Genomic DNA, 26,944 nt, shown 5'->3' on the forward strand with positions numbered 1-26,944 from the left:
GTGTTCTGTGTCTTGAGATTTTCTTTCCTCTTGGAATAGGGTCTGAGATTTCTCCTCAGGGGAACACAAATAGGAGGTCCTATAGGATGGAAACCTTATACATTTTTGAGTGTCCCCAAGATATCTAAACCATTTTCGGGAGTTTGAGACAGTACATACAGGACAACCCCTCCCTTTACTTTTCAGGGGGAACAAAACACAGGACCATTCCAATGGATTCCAGCGACTTCCTTAAAGGTTCTAAGCCTTTTTTCAAGGGCCTAAGATTCCATCTCCTAGAATCAAGTATCTGACACACACAGATACATTCCCTTTAGAGAAGGGGATCTTCTAGCTTTTCTTCAGGGAAATAAAACGACTTTCATGGAGATAAGTTTCTCTTCCCCTTGGGGACAAGCGCCAAAACTAACACTCATGGACCAGAAACTACTAGGGTACATGAGATTGATCCCTTTCCCAGGTGACAAGAGTCTGTGCTTCCTTTCAGTGGTCTGAGACCTCCTTGGGGACAAGAGTCTGAATTTCTCTCTAGGAGCTTAAGCTTTTTTTAAGTGATAGACCTTCAGCTCTTCTCTTACCCCACCTCCCCAGCCTGAGCCTTTCTTCAAGAAAATCAGCCTCACTGTTTTGGGTACTTGAGCCTAAGGTCCTCCTGCTTATGAACTGGGGCTTATAGAGACTGGGTCTGAAGCCTCTTCAGGAGATGGATTACCCCCCATCCACGGAGGTCCTTTCTCCTCAGGGATTGGTGTCTGAGTATTCTTGGGGGTCTGAGACACCCCCCCCCACACACACACACAAACACAGGGATATGAGGTTCTTCTACCCTAATTATGAAAGACTGAAACATACTTTGGGTCCAAAAACGCCCCTTCTCCCCCTGAAACATGGATCTGAGCACCCCCTGCTCCAAGGGCCTGAGCTTTTTGTAAGGGATGTAAGATCCCTGCTTTGGGAACTGTAGCCTGATACCAGTCTTCAGGGGACATGGGCAGCATGGAGTCCTAGAGATGGACCTGAGATCTTCCCATGGATCAAGGGCCTGAGACCCATTGAGCCAAGGACACTTGAGCTTGTCCTCAAGGACAAGAGACCCATGAATACCCCAGTGACTGGTGTGTCTCTAGAAATGTGGTCTGGGCTTCTCTATTCCAGGAATTTAAGGATCTCTTCAGGAACAGGAGGACTCCTTCTACCTTAGGACTCGGAATTGAGCCCCAAGACCCTTTTCTTAGGGGCGTGGATAGGGAGTCCCTGGAAAATAGGGTCCCGAGTTTCCCTCTAACAGTTTAAACTTTCTTTCAGGTGCGTGAGACACCTTACCCACCTTAGGACCTGAGACGTGAGTCTGTCCTGAAAGTACCAATTGTCACCTCACTTTAGATAGCATAAGTATACCCGTTATAGGGGCCTTTGAGGGATTTTTTTGCTTTGGGGACTTGAGCTTCAGGCCATTTGTGAACTAAATTCCAAGAACTTTCTACTCCCCTTGGGAACATGGATAGGACAGGATTCTGAGGAAGAGGCTGAGCCTCTTCCTAGGGGCCTAAGATTCTCCTTAGGGACAAGAGATCATTTATCTTAAGGAGGGACCTGAGTCCCCCTTGGGTATGAGGTGCTCTCCCCCTCCCCACAACCAGGCAATCCTTTCTTACCAGGGAGAGGGACATGAGGTCCTCTCCAGTGTGGCCTGAGGCCTCCGCCATTGAACAGAAGGACCTGGGTGCTATATAGTCCTAAGAACCCCTTACCTGAGCTCTCACAGGCCAAGAAGATCTTCCTACTTTCTATGAGAAGGTTGCCAGGTACTGGGGACTTGGGGCTGAGGCCTCCCCTCAAGAACTAGGGAGATAACTCTGAGTCTCTCCCTGACCCAGCTCTGTTTGCTTCTTGTTTCCAGGATTGGAAATATCCTGAGCTTTCTGAATTGCTTTCAACAAGCTTTTTTCTTCCTGGAGACATTCCCACTCGAGGGAAATTCTCTACCCATATTCCTATTCCCCTTGATTCATATAAATCTTTCTGCACTTCACAGGGGCCAGGGCCTTGTCTTGAGCCCCCTGTCCTTGATACCTTTCTACCCTTTACTACTACAGGTAGAATAAATTGTCTGAGTCTACAGGGTCAGGGCCAGGAATTGTTTCTCTCCCTGATTGTAGTAGGCTGCCTTTCCTCCACAGAACTAGAGAATGCTACATCCCTGGTCCCAGGGACATAAAGGAAGAAAGTTGCGTGCTGACATGGTGACTAGAAAGACATCTCCTTACACCCCCTTTGCATCTTCTAGGCTGGGAGTCCCTCCCCCATACTTGTTCCCATAAGAACATGCGTGGAAGTAAAACTCTGTGGTTGCATGATGCCTTCCCAATGACGGGGAAGGCTTTTCCTGTCTTCACACTTCTTGGGACAAAAGGAGAATAAGATGCTTCTCCCTGCCTCACCTGGTCCAACTTGGGGCTTTCTGGGGATGAGAAGAGCGGAGATTCTTCCTGCGGTTCCAGTCTTTGTCCTGAACTATCACCTGGGGGCATTTATAGCCTTGGAAGCACATTAGATCCCGTGGAAAAGAGAGAAGTTGGTGAGAGGAAACCCAGATGGTGGATCCTTGTTCCGACTACTCAGACTTCCTGTCTGTTTGGATGCTGTGACTACCTCCGCTGATTTTAGGAGCCCTTTTGGCACCTTGGGGTCCTGGTGCTGGGGAGGTGGTGATGTTGGGGGTTTCTTTTCCAGGCATGGCTGCCTTACCGAGTCTACACTGTGAAAAGAATGACTTGTAAGTCTCCTGAGCTTGAGGACCCCTCAGAGCATTTTAAGAATGGGGTGTGCAATGCTGAGGTGGTCAGAGGTACTGGACCTGGCACTGTAGCCAGAGTACCTGGGTTCCTACTCTGACTCTGCTGGAGCTTTGCTGGATGAACCAGAATAGTTAGGTCTGTGTTCTCTGGGTCTCAGTTTCTTCATGGGTCAGGTAAGGAGCTGGTGAAGGGTCGTTTAGCTTTGGGATTTTAGGGAACTCAAACCGAAGCCCTCGGGACCTAGAGGTGACAGAGAATGGTGAGTGTCTTTTGAGGAAAAACTGGGTGCCTCTTCCTCTTTCCCTTGCCCGAGCTTGGTGGGCAGGACAAGTGTCTGTTCAGTGTGAGGTTTGGGGTTGGCAGGCAGTGATGTTTTATGTCCAGCTGTGTTATGGTGAATAGGCTTGGGGGTTGCCCGTCAAGGGGCCTATTGGATGGTGTAGAGGTAGGTTTGTGTGTGGAAAAATTGGGGGCTTTGGAGCTGGGCAGGCCTGAGTTCAAACCCTAGGGTCTCCTGCTTGGCTGTTTTATGGCTTCAGGCAAACTCTCAGCTTCCTTCCCCCCACCCCCAAGAGTCCACCCATGCCTGGGGTTATTGAGTGTAGGAGTGCCTGTCCACCTCAGAGCTTGGCTGATTTCTTCTCTTGCAGTTTCCCCAGGACAATCTAGGTTCTCCCTGGGAGGCTTTGTTAACAATCGAGCTTTGTTAGCAAAGACCCTTTGTTTGGCATCCAGGAACCAGCGGATTCCTTTGGCGGGGAGACAGAATCTTATAGCAGGAAGTGGTCCCTGCCTGGGCTTTCTGGGTTTGAGTTCTGTATCTTCAGGCAGTTCCCTTTTCTGGGCCTCAGTTTCTCCAGCCTTGAAATGGGTAATAATGAGGAGGGAGGTTGGACTCATTTCTGAGAAGCTGGTTGTAATCTCTTAATTCCCTGCTCCCCACTCCCCCTCCCCATTTTGAAAGTTTTGGGTAAGGCCCGTTGGCTTATGGGGGTGTGTTACGAAGTCTCATACAATGTTTGGCTTCCTTCTCCTCTGCCATTGCTGTCGGCCCTTGGGTTTGTTTAATTTTAACGGCTTTATGGAGATAATTCACACACCATAGAATTCACCAATTTAAAGTGTACAATTCAGTAGCTTTTAGTGTATTCAGAGTTGTGCACCCATCACCACGATCGATCAATTTTAGAACATTTCCATCACTTGCAAATGAAACTCTGCACCATCCCCAATTCCCAATCCCCCATCGCCTCCCAGCCCCAGCAACTACTAATCTACTTTTCATTTTGATTGATTCTTCTATTCTGAACAGTTCCTCAAATGGAATCCTACAATGTGAAATTCTTTGTATCTGGGTTTTTTCTCTTAGCATATTCTTTTCAAGGCTCATCCGTGTTGTAGTATGCAGCAGTACTTCATTTCTTTTTGTTGAAGAATGATAGAATCTTCATTTTTTTAACCCAGCCCCTCTCCCCTTGCCCCCTCAGTGGCCCAGCAGTAGGTTTGGGGCCTTGCTCCTTTCCCCATTCCTTCACCCTGGAGAGCTTGTGTTGCTCCTTAGAGAGCAGTGCGCCTCTGTTTTTCATTGGATGGGTTGCCTGTGTTTTGCCCATGGAGTTGAGCCAGTGTTCCTGGGTGATTTGGGGGGAGAGAGGGGTGGTCTTGGCATCAGACTTGCTGGGACAGAGCTGTGAAGGCCAGAATACTAAACACCTCTTGGCCACAGGCTCTGGGAAGACATCTGCCCAAGAGCTGCCACTGCTGCTGCCATCTTCCCCTGCCCCCTCTGTCTTCAGTGGCAGCTCATTCATTGATAGGCAGGATCAGTAGCTTCCCATACTGGGAGGGGGAGTTCCAAGCCTCTGCTGCCTTCATTCTAATCCTCTCCCTGGGGGAATGCTAGAGAGGTAGATCCTGCAGGACGGGAACCATGCCATATAGCCTCATGGCTCACACTAGGGAGTGCTACAAATGGGTTGTATTAGTTTCCTGTGGCTGTTGTGACAAATTACCACAAACTGAGTGGTTTAGAACAACAGAAATGTATTCTCTCACAGTTCTGGAAGCCAGAAGTCCAAAACCAGTTTCACTGGGCCAAAATCTAAGTGTTGGCAGGGCCACACTTGCTGCAGAGGCTCTAAGGAGAATCCAGTATTCTTCCAGCTTCTGGTGGCTGCCGGTGTTCTTTGGTTTGTGATCACATCACTCCAGCCTCTGCCTGATTTCATACTGTCCTCTCTGTTTATGTGTGGTGTCCTCTCTGTGTCAGGTCTTTCTCACACTTGTGATTGCATTTAGGTCCTACCTGAATACTCCCAAGGTAATCTCCCCATCTCAAGACCCCTAACTTAATCACACCCCAAAGACCCTTTTTCCTTACAAAGTACCATTTACAGGTTTCAGGTTTATGGCCTCTGATATCTGTGGGTGGTCATCATTCAGGTTACTATAGAGGTATTCCAGGGGAAGAAGGAAACCCATTAAGTGTTATTCTGCTAGGTAAAGTCATGTAATATTGGAGTCTGCCCAGTAACCCTATTATTGGGAAGCTTGTTATCCTATTTCACAGATTGGAATACTGTGGAGTTTTTAGAGTGGTTCATCACATGGCTAGTAATTGGTGGAGCTGGATTGGAACCTAGATTACTTGGGTCCCACAGTCTGCTTCAACTTTTTTTTTAAATTTTTTTTAATGTTTTTATTTATTTTTGAAGGAGAGAGAGACAGAGCATGAGTGGGGGAGGAGCAGAGAGAGAGGGAGCCATAGAATTTGAAGCAGGCTCCAGGCTCTAAGCTGTCAGCACAGAGTCCGATGTGGGGCTTGAACTCACGAACTGTGAGATCATGACCTGAGCCGAAGTCGGACGCTTAACTGACTGAGCCACCCAGGCGCCCCTGCTTCAACTTCTTTTGGGCCTTTGGACCAGTAGGTTGCAGAGTCTTGCTCCTGGGATCCCCTGATGTCAGAGAACTTTGTCTAGTCCCCTTATGGAGGCTCAGAGATGTGGGAGGGACTCACTGACAGGCTCAGCAGTGGCCTTGTAAGATTCATGGTCTGGACTTGACTTTCTCAGGCTAGAGCATTGTAACTTAAACTTACCAATGGCAGGACTAGCCCCCGCCCCTCTCCCCCACCAGCATTTTTTTCCTGGGCCACTTTCCTAAACAGTTCCCAAGTTGGCATCTTTCTCAGAGGCTCCTGTCCAGCTGTGGGAAGGAGGAGACTATGCTAGAGGCTCCTGGGACTCTTCATCTCTTTCTGGAGCCCAGGACAATGATGTCCTATTTTCTCTCCCCAAAGGGAAAGGCACGGTTTTAGCCAGAGCCTAAGCCCTTAAGGCTGCTGATGCTAAAGCCAATGGGTAGGTAGTGGTCTGGCCTCCAGATTCAGGCCTCCTTCAATTTTAGGGACAAACCAGGATTTTCCTAGGATAGGCTGCCAGGTATGTCTCCACACTGTGGCTCATGAGGCCTCCCCTGTTACCTCTATACTAGCCTTTGCTGGTGCCCAAACCCCAGCTCTTTTGCCTCTGTCAAATGAGGTTAATGCTCACTGGCAGCTGGACTGTGATAAGAACAATTAAGTGAAGTTACTTTTTGCATCAGGCACCTGGTGAGGGGCAGGCATTTGGCTAATATGAGTTCATCTTTCTTCCTGGCCCCGCCCTGCTTACCTGCATAGTCCTACCCAGGACTTGAGCTGTGCTGGAGTCATTGCTGGGCCTTTGGCATCCCTGGTGCTCTGTGGCAGAAGTGATTTTTTTAAATTAGTTTATTTAAGTAATCTCAACACGCAACATGGGGCTCAAACTCACAATCCCAAGACCCAAGAGTCACATGCTTCTTCAACAGAGCCAGCCAGGTGTCCCCAGAAGTGATTTCTTATCCAGTTAACAAGCATTTCTGGAGGTCTTTATGTTTTGATCCTTTAGTCAGCTGGCACCTCTATTCAAGTGCCAGCCTTAATTACTGGCCAGGTCCCTTCCTCTGTGTTTCATAGCACTGTGTGTTCAACTCTTTCACTGCCCTGCTCACACTGTGTGTGGTCATTCCCTGTCCCCACCCCCCCCCCCCAGAAATTTGTGAATTTATCGAAAGTAGAGACCAAGTCTGATTAATTTCTCTGTCCTCATTGCCAGCCTTAATACAGACAGGGTCTGACTTAGCAGCTGCCTGGTAAACTTTTGTTGGATGAATAAGTAGGGGCCCCTCTCGTCCTCTTTGATCACCTTGATCTCATCTCCCCCCACTCCCTCCCCACACACACTTGAGGGCAGGAGGTTGCTGTGTGCCCTTCTTTTTAAGAACTTTTCTTTCTGTCCAGTCTGCGCCTTTAGTCATAGTTGTAGCTTCCCTGCTGGTGACCCCTGGCTAGAGCAGGCACCATGGTATTGGGATATGACTGTCCCTGCAGGACAGGGATGGACTTGGGGGAACTGGCTGGAGTGTACTAGTCCACAGTCTCTTGGTTGTGGACAGGCACCTGGTTGTTGGAGTGTTGTGCTCAAATAAGAGTCTTTGTGCTGTCTATGGGAACCCATTAAGGGCTTCCAGGTACCTTTGTCATCTCTGGAAAGCTGGTAACACCTTCCCGGGGTGTGGGCCCTAATGGTGGGGCTGCTGGGCATCCCTTTGTCACCCCCATCTTCATCCCTTACTGTCCAGCCACTCACCTGGGACTCTCTGAGGGCCTCAGTTGTGCATCATCTCTGGGCCAGTCTCCACTCTTCTGTGACTGGTGACTTAGGTTATTTACAAAGCCTTTTCAGGTCTTGAAGCTCCTCTGAGCTTCTTGACAGCTCCATCAGGTAGATCACATATCCCCTGTTTGATAGGAAACTGAGGCTTGGTGAATTCAGGTAGCTTACCTGAAATCATGCAGTGAGTGAGTGGCAGAGCTGGGATTGGAATGCAGAGCTTTTGGCTTCCAGACTTCGTACTTCCTACTCTGCTGGGAATTTTGCTCACTTGAGCTGGGGAAAAGTGGCCTGTAGAGTAATGATCCCCTCTGTCTAGTGATCATTAGCCATATACTATAAATCCCTGGTCAGGGTGGTGTCCCGAAGGAGCAGGCTTGGTACTTCTGGTCCTTAGCCTGGATGATAGGTAAGGCTGGTTTCTTCTGGTGGCCACCAGAGGGCGTAAGGGGCCTGGGAAAGGCCTGCTGCTTCTAGTTTTGTTTTGAAATGGAAAATATGTTCTAAGTGACCCGTGGACATTATTATTTTTTATTTTTTTTAATGTTTGTTTATTCTTGCAAGAGAGACAAAGCATGAGTGGGGGAGGGGCAGAGAGAGAAAGGGAGGCACAGAATTTGAAGCAGGCTCCAGACTCTGAGCTGTCAGCACAGAGCCTGACGGGCTTGAACTCATGGACTGTGAAATCATGACCTGAGCCAAAGTCGGACGCTTAACCGACTAAGCCACCAGGCCCCCCTATTTTTTTAATAGACAATATTTTAGAGCACTTTCAGGTTCACAGAAAAACTGAACAAAAGAGGGTTAAATGTCTAACTTCGGCTCAGGTCATGATCTCACGGTTCATGAGTTCGAGCCCCGTGTTGGGCTCTGTGCTGACAGCTCAGAGCCTGGAGTCTGCTTCAGATTCTGTGTCTCCCTTTCTGCCTCTCCCCTGCTCATTCTCTGTCTCTCTCTCTCTCAAAATAAACATTGAAAAAAAATTTTAAAAAAACTGAACAAAAGAGTTCTCATATTGAACAGGCAGTTCCCATATATCCCCTGCCCTCACACATGCATAGCCTCCCCCATTATTAACATCCCCCACCAGAGTGGTGCATTTGTTACAATCAGTGTCCATGTAGGACACATCATAAACACCCAAAGTCCACAGTTTACATTAGGTTTCACCCTTGGTGTTGTACATTCTATGGATTTGGACAAATGAATAATGATACATAACCACTTTTTTTAAGTTATATTTTATTTGAGAGGGAGAGAAAGCATGAGCCAGGGAGGGGCAGAGAGAGAGGGAGAGAGAAATAATCCCAAGCAGGCTCCACACTGTTGGCATAGAGCCCGTTGCAGGGCTTGAACTCACGAACCATGAGATTATGACCTGGGCCAAAGTCAGATGCTTAACCAACTGAGCCACCCAGGTGCCCTGACACATACCCACTTATAAAGTACCATACAGAGTAGTTTCACTGCCCTAAATACCCTCTTTTCTGCCTATTCATCTACTTTTTTTTAGAGAGGGTGTGCTTATGTGAGCAAGGGAGAGGGGCAGAAGGAGAGAGAGATTTGTTTTTTAAGTTTATTTTTTTAAATTTTTATTTATTTTTTAAATTTACATCTAAGTTAGCATATAGTGCAACAACGATTTCAGGAGTAGATTCCTTAATGCCCCTTACCCATATGAGGACTTTAAGATGCAAAACAGATGAATATAAGGGAAGGGAAGCAAAAATAATATAAAAACAGGGGGAGGGACAAACAGAGGGTTAAGTTTATTTATTTCTTGAGACACAGAGAGTGAACAGGGGAGGGGCAGAGAGAGAGGGAGATAGAATCCCAAGCAGGCTCCATGCTGTAAGCACAGGGCTCGATCCCACAAACTGAGATCATGACCTGACCCAAAACCAAGAGTCAGATGTTTAACCAACTGAGCCACCCAGGCGCTCATCCATTATTTTTTAAGTCTGAAAATAACACATTTGTCTAGGCACACTAAACCTGAACCTTTGGGGTCAGATGTGCTTTGGAATTTAGAGAAATTTCAGAATTTAGAAAAATCACCTGATGTATATACTATGTGTTTGGTAACACCTCTGGTGGAGTCTGTGGCAGTACCTCATGAACACCTGAATGTTTCTGCATGGCAATGTTTGAATATTCACCTCCAAGTGGGGGATAAATAAGTTCTCGCCAGCTCAGGTCAGGTTATGATGGCAGATGAATTAGAGGAAGACTTCTGGTTTTCAAAGCTTTTTGAGTTTTGGAATTTTGGACAAGGGATTGCATACTTCTCTTGAAGACGGTCAAAATCACCTGTAATGCCAACTTTTAGGGGTATTTTCTTGGATGGTTTTCCCAACTTTTACATGTTTGTATACTTATATGTATAGTCACATGTATGTATGTTAAACTTGTTCAATTGTAAGTGAAATCCTACCTTGCATGCATTTTGCCTTATACAAAGGCAAAATGGGATCTAGGCTCTTGCCAGTTACTCCCTCCTCCATATCTTCCCTACCCTAAGTGACTAGAGGGTCCCCAGGTGAAACTCCTTGAGGTAAAGCCAGGTTCTCTGCTGCCCCCTACCTCCAGGTACTTGCTGGGTCAGGGCCTCCGGCTGCCTATGGGAAGGCCAAGCATTGGATTCCCAACATGGTCAGCAGGGGTCCGTCAGAAAGCAGATGAGGCCCTTCTGGGAGCAAGTCTTCTGCTCACACGATGACCAGTTCCCTAAAAGAAAGGGTCTCCTCTTCCTTTGCATGCATAGAGTGTCAAACAGGGCTGGGAGTTTGACCCTGACATTTAGCTAGGCCCTTCGGGAATTGGAGGGCAGGGCCATGGGGAGGGGGTACAGGTCTTTCCTGTTGCTGACCCCCACCTCTTCCCTCCAGCAGGAGCACTGGTTTGAAAAGGCCCTGAGGGACAAGAAGGGCTTCATCATCAAGCAGATGAAGGAGGACGGCGCCTGTCTCTTCCGGGCTGTAGGTGAGTCTCTGCCTCAGCCTTCAAGGGCCTAGCAATGCCCCTGAGCTACTTCTAATTTTTAGGAGTAATCCCTAAGATAGGGTTGAGGGTAGAGTTTACTGGTCTTTTCAGGACTCCAGGCCCCAGCTTCAAATTAGTATCTGGCCTCTAGCCTTTGGTCATGAGGCAGTGTGGTGGCACGGAAGTAATAATAACAGTAATAGTGATAAAGAAAATAACAATGCTTGGTGACAGATTGCACTGTCCGCCACTAAAGGAAACCCTTTTTAATTCTCCCCCAGGCTAGGTAAGTGTAGGGACTGTCGTGGTTTCCATTTGTCAGATGAGAAAAGCAGCTTAGAGCAGGGGAGTGACCTGCCCAGGATCAGGTAGTACATAGTAGAGTCGGGGGTCTCTGGGTCAGGTTAGTCTGAGGCCCATGCTCTTAACCACAGCATACTGCTGTCACCCTGGGACCATGGAATTTTTTTAAACTTACACAGAAGTAGAATAGTGAATTCTCATGTACCCATCATTCATCTTCAAAATAGTCATCAACACATGGCCAGCCTTGTTTTATCACTATCTTGCCCACTTTTTTTTCACTCTCCTGAAGCAAGAGTATTTTTAAAGCAAAACCCCAACATTGGATCATTTCATATGTTAAATACTTAAGTATGTTTCTCTGGCAGATAAGGATTCTTTCTTTCTGTTTTTTCCTAACATAACCAAAGTGTTATTATCCTACCTAACAACATTCATAATTCCTTAATGCCATCAACTGTCCAGTCTGAGCAGTATCTTTGAGCTCCCTCTGGCTCTGAACCTGTGACTCAATAGGCAGTTGTAAGGCCCTGTGCTAGTGTCCGGGGAAATTGGGGAACGTGATCTGACCCTTCCATTGGGGCTCTGATAATCTACCAGGAAGAAGGGCTCTCTGATAGCAGCTTTCAGCTAGGAGTCAGAAGCGCTATCTTCTAGTTCTGGCCCTGATTCAAAAACTTATATTTCCCCATCTGTTAAATGGTACTGATTCTAAAGGACTCCTTGAATCCCTACAAGGTCTGCTATCCTCTCTGTGGCTAGCCCTCATGAGTACTGGTGGGCTGGACTGACTCAGGCTCCACTTTTGGCTGTGCCACTGATTCTTGGTGTGAACTTGGGCAACCAGTTCTTTTTGCTTGAGCCTACTTCCAAGGCTGTAACGGGAGGCTGAGAGACCCAGTGTTACAACGGATAAATGAGATTACTTCAGTAAATCCCTTTAGTGCCTGACAGTAGGCCCTCGGAACAGTAGCATTGGTAAAGCCTGAATGCTGTTTTTGGTGGTGTCTCAGAGCCACAAATGTTTGTTGAATGGGTGGAAGAAGTTTACATGGGTGAGTGCTTGCCTGCCAGTTCTACCAAGGGGAAGAGGTCCAGGCAGTGGTCTGTGCTGGCCTGGGAAAATCCCAGTCCTCCTCCCCCTGTGGCTCAAGTCTGTGTTCTCCTGGAATGTTTCCTAGAGAAAGTGCCGGGTTTGGGGGCATCTTGGACCAAGGAAGGCAAAGAAAGAATAGGTGGGGGCCTTTTAGGTGCTAGGCCCTGTGCTGAAACCTCAGGCGAGATGTGGGATAAACAGGGCTACTGGTGGAGTGAATGTAAGAGAATGTAGCTGGGTATACTTTGTCTCAGGCAGTCTTTGAGGCAGATCTTGGGGCTAGTAACGACCTGGTTTATGTAGTAACCCATATCAACAGCAACATTTTCACGTATGTCCATCTAGCTGACCTCGGCAAACACCCTCTGACACCACACCACACTCCCCCTGCCCCCACCCCAGGCCTTCCAGTAAAGGGCCTGAGCTTATAGGAAGAGCTGACCGTAGCAGGTTGAAGGCCTTTCCCTATCAGCACTATGGCTACCCATTTCCCCCAACTGAGCTGCCCTTGGCTTTTCTCTGTAAAACCTCAGAAGCCCCATGGCCTCTCTCTAGAAGTACATGGCCCCTGGGTCTCCAGGCCTCATCTGGAAGTTTCCCTGCAGCAGAGTGCACAGGACATGTGCCCGAGAAAGGGACTTTGTCCTCCAGCTTTCTGCTGCCCCTCTGCTTCCAGCCTGGCTTGTACAGGGACAGGTGGTAGTTGCCCTGAGCTCTGGTGAGAAGGCCTATAGCTCCTGACTTCCTGCTATGCATTGAATAGTGGAAGGAGCACATCACTGAGGGTTGGAGTTGGAGGGGGATTGCACACACAGAGACCACTCTGTTGTTTGTTGACCCTAACTGTTTTGTTTGCTGGCACTCAGCTTGGTGCTTCGGATTCACCTGCAAAATTGGGATCGTTATTACATGAGACGTGTGAGAAGGTTGAGGCTCAGGAAAGGGAAATAACACACTCAGGGTCATTAGTGGTAGAGCTGGCATGGGGGTCCAGAGGTATCCCAAGGACACATTCTTTCTATGACCCTGGGAAAGCCCTGCCTTCTCAGCTCTGCTTCTCTACCCTCTGTTTTACCTCTGCAGTCCAGGTGTCCGTACTGTAAACCAGTATTCACTGCTCTCTCCCACTACTCCCTGTTGGGGACTTGTAAGCATCAGTGAAGGCTTGGGTGGAGTAGAAGTAGAAGTCTGAGTTCCTGCGGTGTCCGGTGGCCCACCCTGCCCCTGCTATGTTCAGATAACCTCCCCCTGGAAACATGAGTCTGCCTCTCCTCCTTCCCTCTCCCCACATGGCTTTGACTCAGCAAAAACCTCTGGCCCTGGCCTCTGTGGGCAAAGTGGAGGCCACACATGCATCTGTCTGCATGGGCCATGAGGAAACAGCTGGAGTTGTACATGTTACAACGGTGGGGCCCAGAAACATTAGCCTGGACCATCAGCATTGGAGGGATGGATCTTTGATTAATTTTGACTGTTTTATTAATGGGAAAACTGAGGCCTTATGAGAAACCCAGGACGTTATTATCTAGGTCACATAGCCAGTGTCAGAACATGGTGTTTGAGGTTGAACTAGGCCAGAGGAGAAAATTCCCATGGGCCACCATGATACCGGTTTCCACTGGGCTCTTTGTGCCCTGCCTCCTTCAGTTTTCCCATCTTTGCCACGGGAATCCTTAAGTAGAGGAGCAGGCATCTCAGAGACAGGCTGTTAAGAGGACTGAGTTTTGTCTCCCCCTAATTGAGGATGTCTCCCCCACTGAGGGTGTGCCATTTGGGGCCATGGGCCAGGTGCACACAACAGCTGCTTGATAGGCAGGTGAGGCCTTTTTTTCTGGCTCATCTTCTTGGTGGGGCTGGCATTCACAGTGGGCCAGGAGGCAAGTGGGGAACAGATCAGGTTCCTGTCTCCCCCTGCTGCTGTGTGTACACACATTTGTGTGGTTTGTTTTTAGATTCCCTGCAGACACCGAGCTTCCTTTTCTGTCCTCAGCAGAACTTGCTGTGGCTCTTCTAGCAGGCAGGCAGGCAGCAGCCTGGTGGGGAGGCAGGTCCCAGGTGTCTCTAAAACAAATGGTAGAGCCCTGTACTTTATTAAACTCCTTTAGATTATCCAGGCTCTCCTGTCTTGCTTCTGCATATAACTCTTTGGCAAATAGTGACTTTATTTTAGGGAGCCTAAGGAGGAAGGATTACAGAGGTTTGGGGGACCTTCCCTCAGGCAATAGGGGAAGGAGGTTGAGGCAAGTCTGTTAGAGCTATTGGCTATTCCTCCCTCCCATTAAGCCCCTGGCAAAGGGTAGGAAGGAGGTGGGGGTCCTCAGTTTGTACAGCCTTGCCTCATGTGCAACCTTTAGTCTTTCTTGGTTAGCAGCAAGGGCAACTACTTGTGGAATGCAATAGGTCTCTGTAGTTGTCAGGGTGGTATGGGTATTTGGCCTCAGGGAATGTCTTTGGCAGGATCTGCTGGCTGTGTGTGTGTGTGTGTGTGCACATGGATTTTTGTGCTGGTGTCTCAGCATGCTCAGAGAAAGGACCGGTGTGGGATACTGACCTCTCTAATCTCTGCTCACTCCCAGACCTTTCCTGGGTTCCAGCTGATTCCTGTTTGTGCTGGTGGAGAAACTGAGGCAGACAGAATCAGGCCTTGCCTAGGCAGTCAGGTGGCTAAGGTGATAGGTGGATTGGGAGTGGTGGTAACATCACCTGGAGCATGAGTGTTTGAAGTCACTGGTTATTTCTTGAGAGCTTGGCCTCACCTTCACCCTCCCAGATGTGTGGCCTTGGGCCAGCTGTGCTGTTTTTTTGTACCTCAGTATCCCTCCTGTGTAAAGTAGGGCTTTTTTGGGGTGAAGATGGAAGAAGTTGGAATGTGAAAAGACCTTAGTGGAACCAATTGTAGTACTTTCCTGAAGATTTCTGAGCACTCTTTGGGTTGGGGACAGAGGTGAGGTAGTGGGGACCCCCTTCAGCTGGACTCTGGGAAGGGAGAGCAGGTGCACGTTGCCCACAAGTGCAGCGTCAGCAAGAAGAGGAGTTTCAGTTTCTATCAAAACAAGTTCTCTGAATTCCCCTACCTCTGCAGGTCCATTGGCCTTTTCCCCCACCTTGGCCCCCACAGGGAAATCCAGCCCAGCCTAGCCCCTGGTCCCATATGCCTACCCTCTCGGAGGAGGAGGGCTTTCTGGAGGACAGAGGTGGGGCTAGCAAAGTCAGGCAAGCACCACCTCAGTGAGGGCTGCCTGTGTTTCTGCCCTGCCCTGGATGCTTTTCCCTGCCTTAGATCACTGTAAAGACCCTTCTCCTCTCCCTCTTTGGGGAAGTATTATTGTTCCGTTTTGCTGGTTCAGATAACATATTTTCTTCCATGTGTATGATCCCCAAACTGGGGTATATCTTATAATCAGGTAGGTGGGTCGTGCCGTGCCACTACCACCCCTAACAAAAGCTGCGATTTAAATGCATGTGTGGTACCACCTACCAGTGCATCTTAGAATTGAAGAGAGAAGGGGATATTTTACAGGGAGGTAGGTAGGAAGGTAAAGTTATACCTTGCCCACACTTAAGGGCCCTGGTTTGTGAAGCTTGTATTATTGATTTGATGTTAATTTGGTTGCTAAAGATTTGAACTATGGATACAGAAGGTAGACCTGTGGACCTTTGAATTCAGTAAAGGTTGAGACCCATTCCTGCCTGTGTGAGGAGGGACAGCCTAGACTCCTAAGTTTGGGGCATTCCTCTGGCTGAGGAAGTGACAGAAATGAGGAAGGGCTTAAATAAGTGGTTCTGGTGACATTCTGACTGACTTGTGGGTGGTTGGCCATCTGAAAGAGTCAGCGTCTACTCGTAATAAATGGAACCCCATTTCTTGAACACCTAGTACACCTTAGGTGTTCAGCAAACCCTACCCCTAGTTTTGACAGCTCCCTGTGAAAGGAAGAGGAGTTACTCTCCCCACTTCGGAAGAAGACATTGTGGCCCAGAGAGCTTGATGGTCTTGTCCAGTGCCACACAGCTAGGAGGCAGCAGAGCCTTTCTGCTAAGGCAAAGGAGACAGTGGCAGGGGAATGGAGCAGGGGGACCTTCATGAGGTTCCCTCAGTTCCCTTCCCTGTCCCAGTCTCCCCTTTCCTCCATTTTCTTGCATCTGGCATCTAGCTCAGGTAGATCCATCTCCCAGGCCTGCAAATGCCTGTTGATCCTTCCCTAGGAACATCTCAGCCACCTCCTTGAGCTTGGCAGCCCGGCCCCTATTTAACCCCTTTGCCGCCATCTCAGTTCCTGTTTACTGCAGCTGCTGGCAGCACTGCCTCCTCATCACCCCAAGCTCATTCTACATAAATAGCTCTTGGCAGCCACAGAGGGCTCTGTGGTCCTGGCTTCTAAGAAAGGCGGCAGCAGGGGGCCCCCAGCCTGTGTGCAGGGCACATGACTTGCTGGAAGTGCTGCTGGGGGGTGGGGAAGAGTGTGGCCGCAGAACCCACATCCTTGTTTACATCGGTGAAGGGGCTACCCCTTCCCGCCTTCACAGTTCCCCTCCCCCTCAGTCCTCTGCACCTCCGAAGAGGACATGAGACAGGCATTGGCCCCGTTTTCTATCTCAGAAGTAGCATTTTTCTCCTTATCTCACAGAATCCTCCAGGGAGGGAAGGGAGAGGGCGGCAAAGGCATTCTTCCGGCGATTCTTCCGAGGCAGACTGGCTCTCATGGAAGAACTCTGTGGTGTGCCCTGAGGGACTTGACCCTGCCGCAGTGCCCCGAGTGATCCCATCAGAGCAGTGGTCCTGGTCCTTTGGGGAGACAAAGGGAAATTCCCTCTTTGTCTTAGCCAGTGGACACCAGGTGGGCCTCGTCTTCAAGCCCACCTTAATTTCCCAGGGACAAGACTCCCGGCCTCCCCCCACCCCAGCCTGTCCATCCAGTCACCAAGCTCTTCCCGATTTCCTGTACTGTATTGGCCTCTGAGCTGGGGTGGACTTGGATGTGAACTGCTCTCAGCCCTCAGTGGAAGTCAGAGTGCTCAGGCAGAGGAAGTCTGCATACATCTTTGATAAATCTGGTGATAGAAGTGCTCTGGAGGGTGGGAGAGATGGGGAACTGTATAAAGAACACATGGGTATTTGACAGGTAGGCAGCCGAGGAGAATGGAAAGAATGCCCTGAAAAGAGGAAATGGCATGTGTGAAGATCCGCAGAGTGAGGCAGGAGGAGCCTGGTTCTTATTTTGACCAAAACCCCATGATGCCTAGACCATTTGGGCCATAGGCTGCCTTTCCTGAATTAAGTTTAAGTTATGTTCATATGTGTCTTATTTCTCTTGCTAGATTACGTGCTTCTTGCAGGCAGGGGCAGGATTTTACTCACACCTCTCACATTCACAGTACCCCACATTCAGGCCCCACTATGGGTAGGGAACTCTTGATTTGCTGAGTGGCTGGTCTGTCCCAAGCCCAGTGCTAGTCACCTTATACCCTTTATCTCATTGATCCCACAAGAGGCCTGCTAGGGAGTCATCCTACTTGTTCCTGTTTTGTGTGTGAGGCACATGAGGCTCGGAACACTTGGGTTGCTTTCTTCTAGTCGCTTAGCTTACTAGTACCTGGCAGAACTAGGCTTGGAGCCCAGTTGTTTTTCTTGTCTCTTCTTTTTTCATTTTTTTAACCTACAGAGGCCATGCTGGCTCCCAGGAGTCAGGAAAACTGGATTCTAGAGTTGAATCCGTCAGACTCACTTGCTGTGTGACCTTGATAAAGCCACAAACTCTCCCTGAACCTTGGCTTCCTCATGTGAAGAGTGAAGGGGGAGTGTGGAATTGCTGGTGCTCAAGGCCACTTAGGGGACTTAAAATGTTTATTGACTTGTCTGAGTGGCTTGGCAAGCCCTGGACAAATTCATCTGCCTGAGAGGACTGTGGTTGTGTTCCTCTCGCCTATACTCTTGTTCCTAAAGACTGTCCCTGCCTGCCTCTTTTTCCATGACCCCATTCTAGCCCACAAAGCCTAGCACTCTCCAGGCCTTTAGTGTAGGAAAAGGAGTTTTTCTGGCCCCCAGCCCTCCACCGCCAAGGATGTTCCATGACTCCAAACTCTTCTGGTGGCAGCTCTTAACCCCAGCCTCTCCTTTCTCCTCTCCCCACAGCTGACCAGGTATATGGAGACCAGGACATGCATGAGGTTGTACGAAAGCATTGCATGGACTACCTGGTGAGACCCTGTGGAGGCCTTGGGGTGGGGGCAGTGTGGGTGCATCTCTTCCCCCCCGCAGACCTTGACTCCAATCTGTTCTGCAGATGAAGAATGCGGACTACTTCTCCAACTATGTCACAGAGGACTTCACCACCTACATCAACAGGAAGCGGAAAAACAACTGCCATGGCAACCACATTGAGATGCAGGCCATGGCAGAGATGTACAACCGGCCCGTGGAGGTGTACCAGTACAGCACAGGTACTTCTGTGGTGGGTAGGTGAGCGATCGACTGCACCTGGTCCGAGCCTGCCCTGCCTGGCCCATTGTGGATGCTCCTTCCTTCTCTTTCTCTGCAGAACCCATCAACACATTCCATGGGATCCATCAAAATGAGGATGAACCCATCCGCGTCAGCTACCATCGGAATATCCACTACAATTCAGTGGTGAATCCCAACAAGGCCACCATTGGTGTGGGGCTAGGCCTGCCGTCATTCAAACCGGGGGTAAGTGGGTCCCCCTGCTCAGGATGACTGCTAGATACAGAGGCCAAAAACCTCTGTTGGGGTCTCAGTTATGCCCTAGTCCACAAAAATGTCCTGTACCCTCTGAGTTGCCCCTAAGGTCTCACCTTTATAAAAATAGGGAGTTAACTCGAGGGGATCTCAGGGCTCAGTCTGTGGTCTCCATTTGCCTGTCCGAGCTGGCTTACCCATCTTTCATGCCTGTTGATGGTTGACATTTTGTGATATGGAGGCACATCTGAGAACTGTGAACCAAGGCTTGGTATGGGTATCTTGGCACCCACATGGATCCTCTTCTGAAACTCAGCAGTTAATAGACAGCTGTGTTCAGAGACTTAAAGTGCGGGCCTGGCTGTACTACTTACTGGCTGTGGGACCTAGGGTAGATTACCCAAGTAATCTGGGCTGGTAGCTCAGCCTATACAGTAAGTGCCTAACACTGAGCCTGGTGCCTAGTAGGTGCTCAGAAGGTGGCAGTATGTTTTCCAGCACACGCTGACATTCTCATTCTCTCTCATAAACAGTCATCTTCTGGGGATTTTGCTATCTTCTATTCAGGTTTCACTTCCTATAAGCAGAAAGTGCCCCTGCCTCATTTTAGGAAATGCACACCCTAACACCAACACACCCTCCAATGGAGGGTTTTTTGTTTTTTTAAGTAAACTTTTAATTTTAGAATAGTTTTAGATTGGCAGAATTACTGAAATTAGACAATTTCCATGTTCCCCACTCTGATTAGCATGTCAGCATATAACGTTTGTCACAATCAAAAGGCAATATTGATAATTAACTAAAGACCGTACTTTATTTAAATGATCTCAGTCTTTCCCTTATGATCTTATCTGGTCCAGGACACCGTACTACATTTAGTTGTCTTGGCTCCTCTTGGCTCTGACAGTTTCTCTGAGTTTCCTTGTTTTTGTCTTTGATCTGTTTACAGATCTAGTTTTGCCTTTTCTAGAATGTCATGGAATTGGAATCCTACAGTATTTCAGAGTGGCTTCTCACACATAACACTACGTATTTAAATTTAAGATTCATCCGTGACTTTCTGTGGTCTGATCACTCATTTTTCTTTTTCCTTTTTTATTATTTTTAAAAAATTACATAAAAATTTTTTTTTAATGTTTATTTACCTTTGAGGGAGAGAGGCAGAGAAAGGGAGACACAGGATCTGAAGCAGGCTCCAGGCCGTCAGCACAGAGCCCGACATGGGGCTTGAACTCACAAACCGTGAGATCATGACCTGAGCCGAAATTGGATGCGTAACTGACTGAGCTACCCAGGTGCCCCTTAAAAATTATTTTTTTAATGTTTATTTATGTTTTGAGAGCAAGAGCACGAGCATGGGAGGGGCAGAGAGAGAGGGAGACACAGAATTCGAAGCATCCTCCAGTCTCTGAGCTGTGAGCACAGAGCCCAACGTGGGGCTCAAATTCATGAACCTTGATATCATGACCTGAGCTGCAGACGCTCAACTGGGGAGCCACCCAGGCACCTCTCTTTTTCCTTTTTTTAAAAAAATGTGAATGCCTTAAGTTTTTTTTTTTTTTTTTTATTTGTAGGCTTGGGTTTTTTTTTTTTTAATGTTTATTTACTTATTTAGAGAGAGAGCACATATGCATGCATGCCAGAAGGGGAGGGGGCAGTGGGAGAGAGAATCCCAAGCAGGCTCTGCACAGAGCCCAAAGCTGGGCTCGATCCCACGAACCAGGAGATCATGACCTGAGCCAAAATCAAGAGTCAGACGCCTAACCAACTGAGGCACCCAGGTGCACCTAGACTTAATGGTTTAGAAGTTTTAGATCTACCAAAAAATTAAGAAGATAGTATAGAGTTCCCATGTATTCTTGTCTCTGCTTCTCCCGCCCAAGCCCAATAGTTTCGTTATCATTAACATTAGATGACTATGATACATTTGTTATAATATTTGAACCAGTATTGGTACATTATTATTAACTGAAATCATGATGTTTTTTTAGGTTCCCTTATTTGTGACAATTTCTCACATTTTCATGTTTTTGATGACCTTGACAGCTTTGAGGAGTACAGGTCACTTATATTGTAGGATGTTTCTCTTTTGGAATTGACATTTGTTATAATATTTGTACTAATACTGATACATTGTTATTAACTGAAATCATGATGTTTTTTTAGGTTCCCTTGTGACAATTTCTCACATTTTCATGTTTTTGATGACCTTCACAGTTATGAAGAGTACTGGTCATGTATATTGTAGGATGTTTCTCTTTTGGAATTGGTCTAATGTTTTTCTCATGATTAGACTGGGGCTATGGGTTTTAGGGAGAAAGATCACAGTGGTAAAAGTGCCATTCTCATCACATCATGTCAGTAGTATATACTGTGAACATGATTTATGACTGTTGATGTTGACCTTGATTGATAGCGGAAGTAGTGTTTGTCAGATTTTCTCCACTGTAAAATTACTCTCTTTCCCCATTCCCTTTTTCATACTGTCCTGTTTGGAAGGAAACCATTATGTACAGCCCACACTTGAGAAGTGGAGGTTATGCTCTATCTTCTTGAGGGCGTAGTATCTATATAAACTGTAGAATTCTGCAAGGGAGATTGGTCTCTTGTCCTCCATTTATTTATATCACTGTGGACTCAAGGGTATTTCTTTTATACTGGATTGTAATCCAGTACTATTTTTATTGATTTTGATGCTCACATTGTTCCAGTTTTGGCTATTAAGAGCTTAGTTGGTTCCTACATCTCGTTGACATCCCCCTATCATTGTGATGGTGAGCTGTTTTAAATTTAGGGTTTTGTTTGTTTATTTTGTTTCATTTTGTAGCACTTTCTTAGCTTCTGGCACTATGAGGTGCTCCAGGTTCATCTTGTGTATTTCTTGCCCCAATTCTAGAACCAGCCATTTCTCCAAGGATCCCTGGTTCCCTTTATTGGAGTATGTTATTAGAAACCAAGATCTGCAGGTGCCTGGGTAGCTCAGTCAGTTAAGCATCCGACTTCAGCTCAGGTCATGATCTTGTGGTTCATGAGTTCAAGCCCCACAACAGGCTCTGTGCTAACAGTTCAGAGCCTGGAGCCTGCTTCAGATTGTGTGACTCCCTCTCCCCTCTCCCCTCTCCCTCTTCCCCCTCCCTCCCCCCTCCCCTGCTTGCTCACTCTCTCAAAAATAAACATTAAAAAAATTTTAAAAAAGAAAAATCAAGATCTGGATGCTGAGTATGCTCCTTGTTACTGGGGTGTCCTTGCTTCTAGGCTCCTTCAGCTGACAGAGCAAGGAAATATATCTGTGTATACTAACCCATATGTATACACTTACCTAGAAGTATTTCTATGTATACTCTTATCTAGAAATATTTCTTTAACCATCTGTATCTATATGAAGCTGCAGTTCTTACTGATACCTCCAACAGATAAGGTACCTCATTATTTTAATTTGCAATTCCCTGATGACAAATGGTGTTGAGCATCTTTTCATGGGCTTATTTGCCATCTGTATATCTTCTTTGAGGAGGTTGTGTATTTAGACTTTTTTTGCCCACTTTTTAATTGACTTGTTCTAACAGTTTTACATACTTTTTGGACTATTACACATAGGTAAAAAACTACGCTTTACATCATAACTTAGTGCACACACACTGGTGTGTAGTGTGTATATCTGAATTAAAATAATGTTAGAATTTTGTTGAGCAATAATTACACTTAATGCCTGGAATATGCTCTGATATTTTTCTCATTATTTCATATCTCATAGCCTGACGAAAAGCACTTTCCTACGGTGTCCCACAATTCATAACACCCTATACCATGACAGTACTGTCCTCTTGTCCCCTTAAATGTCCAAATACTCCCTTCGCCCTGTGTACACACAGCTAACTTCTCAGGTCAGGTAATCTTTTCTCCTTGTCCCATGTGGGCATAGGTGAGGAAGGCCTCAGCATTATGAAACTGAGTCATCTCTGGGTAAGGCGTCTTTAAATTCCAGTACCTGGCTGCCCCAGACATAGTACTTCAGTCAAAGTGTCTTGGGGTTGGGAGCAGGGCTTCTGAGTGTAGGAGTTTGGAGTGACAAATCCCACTACCCCAGCCTGCCTTCCCCCGATACCTGATGAATAGACAGCCTGCTCAGGGGGGTGCTTAGTAGGAGTACCTGCCTTCCTATCCCCTGTCTTCTGAGCCTACAGACTCATAATCCTGAGCCAGTTCTGTCTCTTGGCTGGAGTTCAGAGTGTCACCCTACATCCCTGTCCTCCGTGCCTTGCAGTTTGCAGAGCAGTCCCTGATGAAGAATGCCATAAAAACATCAGAGGAGTCATGGATTGAACAGCAGATGCTGGAAGACAAGAAGCGGGCCACAGACTGGGAGGCCACAAACGAGGCCATTGAGGAGCAGGTGGCTCGGGAATCCTACCTGCAGTGGCTACGGGATCAAGAGAAACAGGCCCGCCAGGTCCGCGGCCCCAGCCAGGTGTGTCCTGGGCTCTGTCACTGGCCTGGCCAAGAACCCCTTACTTCCCATGCTCTGCCCCCATACTGGCAGAAAAAAATTAAGCAGTTTTGACATCTGGGAGAAAAGGAAGCTCCCAGCCCATTCTGTACCGCATCTTGGCCTGAGTCTTGGCATTGTGCTTTAGAACTCTCAACACCTTTGCAGAACAAGCTCTCTCTCAAAGAGTGAGGGAGGCCAGCCACTGGTGGTGACACGTGGGATTGATGGGTAGTTCCAGAGGGACAGGCTTTTGTTGAAGGTCCTTGTGCGTCAGGCTCTGTGCTGAGGATGTAAAATCAGGTCTGGCCTGCTCCACTCTCAGAGATCCCCTGTCTACTGAGGGAGACATACATCAGTGAAGCCCTTGACCCTGTCTAGGAGACCAGTAGTTGTGGGGGCTCTGATCAGTCTTCACACAGGAAGGTTGAATGTTTAGGGCAGAGAGGAGGCAGAGGAGGCAGAGCAGGCAGGCATTTGAGGAATCACAAGGAGTTTAGAGTGACTGTAGATGCTGGAAAGAGTTGAGTCATTTACTTAACAAATATTGACTGCGGGTCTGTGCCAGGCATTGTTCTCAGTGTACGGGGGTACATTGGTGAGCCAGGCAGGCCCAGATCCCTGTGCTTGTGATGCTTAAATTTTTGCAGAGTGGAACAAAATAAACAGTAAACATAATGAATACACTAGTTGAGAGGTGGGACAGATGAAACATGTAGAGCAGGGTAAAGGGAATGAGTAGGGCTAAGGGCGATGAGAGGTCACAGTATTAAATAACGTGGTCAGGGTAGGCCTCAGAGCAGGTGAGATGTGAGCAAAAGCTTGCAGAAGGTGAAGCAGTTAGCTAAGTGCATGTGCCAGGCAAGGCAGAAGGCCAACAAAGGCCCTGAGGTAGGGCACACCTGGTGTGATTTGGGTGTGGTCAGGAGGCCAGTGTGGCTGAGCAGAATGTAGTAGTAAATGAAGTCAGAGGTGGTGGGGCCAGATTGAGAAGGGGCTTGTGGGCTGTGGTGAGGACTTTGGCTTTTACTGTGAGTGAGGCAGAAGCCATTTGGAGAGTTGTGAGCAGAGGAGGGACAGGATCCCCCTGATTGCTGAGTGCAACATGGAATCTAGGGGGCAGGGGTAGAAGCAGGGGCCTGTGAGGCAGAGGCTACTAGAATAGTCCCAGTGGTAACTGATGGCAGAGCTGGCTAGGAAGGAAGGAGAAAAGGGGATGGAGTCTGAATGGATTTTGAAGGTGGAAGTATAGGTTCCCTGTCAAATTGGCTGTAAGGGTGTGAGGGAGGATTAAGGAGCTTACCTTTGTCCTGTGGTCTGCTGTGTGGCCAGGAATGATGGTGGCCTATGTAGAAACTGTATCATAGCCAGGATTCCGGGAGGGAGCCAGCCCTCAGGGATGGGGCATAGGAGGGTCGTGACTGGCGTTGGTCCTTCCTTCCTCCTCCTCCTTCCCACTGCAGCCCCGGAAAGCCAGCGCCACATGCAGTTCTGCCACAGCAGCAGCCTCCAGTGGCCTAGAGGAGTGGACCAATAGGTCCCCGCGGCAGCGGAGTTCAGCCTCTTCACCCGAGCACCCTGAGCTGCACACCGAGTTGGGCATCAAGCCCCCTTCCCCAGGCACTGTCTTAGCTCTTGCCAAACCTCCTTCACCCTGTGCACCAGGTCAGTGAGTTGGTGACAGGGAAGCATGCTGGGGTTAGGAGGTGCTGCCTAGGTCCTGGGCCCTGCCTCTGACTATCCCTCTGCCCCAGGTACAAGCAGCCAGTTCTCGGCAGGGGCTGACCGGGCTACTCCCCCCCTCGTGTCCCTCTACCCTGCTCTGGAGTGCCGGGCCCTCATTCAGCAGATGTCCCCCTCTGCGTTTGGTAAGCCTCCTCTGTCTAGGGGCCCAGAGGCCAGCTGGGAATTGGGGAGAGAGAAGAACCAACAGACCCCATGAGGGGGGCCTTCCAGACCTCTGGCCATCTACCCAAGAAAAGGGAATTTTTCAAACCCAAGGGATGTGTCCGGAGGGGATCTGAATGGGATTTCATAGGCCCGGAGGAGCCTTCTCCATAGAAATGTAGAGGGACCTGGATAGGATCTCTCTAGAGCCAGGGATCAGCAAAGGGTGAAGAGAAAGAGGGCTGGAAGTGCTCCATCATCCTTTTCCCCTTCCTCTTGGCCCAGCAGGTCTGAATGACTGGGATGATGATGAGATCCTAGCATCGGTGCTGGCAGTGTCCCAACAGGAATACCTAGACAGTATGAAGAAAAACAAAGTGCACAGAGATCCACCCCCAGACAAGAGTTGATGGAGACCCAGAGACTGGAGACCATCTCCCAACCCCCACCACTCCTGCCCTCCGGTGCCGACCCACCTTCTTTGGCTTTCTTCCCTCTTGCCTTCTTCCCTCTCTCCCTTCGTTTCCCTCTTCCCCACTTCCCTCTGGCTGACCCACCACTGCACCCCCTTTCATCGCTGCCACCACCACCATCACCCGTCTCTTCGCCAGCTGACGTGCCCTGTTGCCCCCTGCACAGCACCATCCCTGCACTCCACAGGGGACTTGGGCAAGGGTGCCGAACATAGGCGAGAGGCACACAGAGACAAACCAACTGGCAGCCAGGCAGTCCCTGAGGAGAAACATTCAGACAGAGGAAAGTCTCCCTGCCCCCCTCACTCCCTGCCCTGTTTTTTCCAACTTCAGAAAAACTTGTTACCCCCACCTCCACAATGATGCTGGGAAGGTGCGAGGAAGAAGTGGGAATTCCCCTTCCCAGTACCCCAAGAATGTCTGAGCCTTCAATGTTGAATTTTTTCTTTATTAAAATGTACTTTTATCTTATAAAATCAATCAATCCAAAATGATGTAGACAACAGCATTGGCTCTGTGAAGGCGGCATCTCTGGTTTGGGAGCAGGCAGGCCATGGGCCACAGAGGGAGCCCAAAGATGTGGTTGCTGTCTCTAGCCTCCAGCTCTGTGGAGGTGGGCAGTGTCTAGAGTGCAAGCCGGGGCAGGGTGGGGGGCAGGGGGGCAGGTGTCATATGGGCTTTGGACACTGAGACTCTGACCTCGCTGCATTCCTATTGCTTCCACACCACCACCACCACCACCACTGGTCTCTTTGGAATCTTGGGGTGGGAGGCACCTTTGAGGATCATGGCAGCCACCGCCTGCCCAGGATTTGAGTGTGGGGAGTGGGAGCAGCCTCAACAGATGAGGCACCTGTGCCCTGCAGGTGTTGACAAGATCCACCATCTGTAATGTCCTTGGCACAATAAAACCAAATGTCAGTTTCCCCTGAGCGCCTCTGTTCTGTGTGGGGCATGGGATGGATGGGGCTTTGGGCAGAGGCGGTGATGGCATAGGCCTTGGCTTGACCTTTGAGGGCTGCATGCTCTCCAGTACGGTATTTCCCCAGGCCTGGGGTTTGCTCATATTTGATTCACTGCTCACTAAACCAACTTCTGGACCCGTTCCTAGCAAGAAAGTTCCATCTTTGCCTGCTGCCTCTGCCTCAATACTGGCACATGTAGCCTGCCCACCTTGTGTCCTGGGGTATGATGGGAGCAGAGGACTATGAGCTTGAGGGCTGGGACTGAACTTCCAATTTCTCTGCCTGCCTCCTTGCCTGCATACGTTTGCTCTTTCCTTGTGATCTTTGATGAGGAATGCTTTGGAAAGGCACAACAGAGGCCTCATATCAATGTAAGTTTAGTGGAATTGACTGGTGGGGCCTCCTGGGTTTAAGGAATGGTTAAGTCCTTTCTTATTGATGTCCCCAGTCTTCTAACACCCCTGTCTGCTTTTCCTTGGGGTAAAGTCAAGGCAGAGAAGGATGGCTGGTCCCCATGTTTTGTCAAGAATGGGGTTGGTTTGTTTGTTTGCTGTGCCTCA

At 48.5% G+C, this 26,944-nt stretch overlaps 1 protein-coding gene across 4 annotated transcripts in view; it reads left to right on the forward strand.

The window, feature by feature from the left end:
• OTUD5 (OTU deubiquitinase 5) overlaps positions 1–26,351 on the forward strand; it is a 28,056-nt gene extending 1,705 nt beyond the window's left edge. The window contains exons 2-9 of one of the 4 annotated variants that reach the window (XM_053891642.1): positions 10,384–10,477; positions 18,010–18,074; positions 18,161–18,317; positions 18,416–18,564; positions 22,838–23,023; positions 24,523–24,724; positions 24,814–24,927; positions 25,232–26,351. In XM_053891642.1, the coding sequence (XP_053747617.1) occupies positions 10,384–10,477; positions 18,010–18,074; positions 18,161–18,317; positions 18,416–18,564; positions 22,838–23,023; positions 24,523–24,724; positions 24,814–24,927; positions 25,232–25,356 (1,092 nt within the window). In that variant the 3' untranslated portion in view covers positions 25,357–26,351. Of the gene's footprint in view, positions 1–10,383; positions 10,478–18,009; positions 18,075–18,160; positions 18,318–18,415; positions 18,565–22,837; positions 23,042–24,522; positions 24,725–24,813; positions 24,928–25,231 lie in introns of all 4 variants that reach the window. The other 3 variants (XM_019417422.2, XM_019417419.2, XM_019417421.2) reach the window with 3 other exon arrangements.
• The last annotated feature ends 593 nt before the right edge of the window (positions 26,352–26,944 follow it).

The sequence above is a fragment of the Panthera pardus genome, unplaced genomic scaffold (assembly GCF_024362965.1).
Source record: "Panthera pardus isolate Hobbes unplaced genomic scaffold, ASM2436296v1 HiC_scaffold_27, whole genome shotgun sequence".
In the NCBI taxonomy this organism is placed as follows: Eukaryota; Metazoa; Chordata; class Mammalia; order Carnivora; family Felidae; genus Panthera; species Panthera pardus.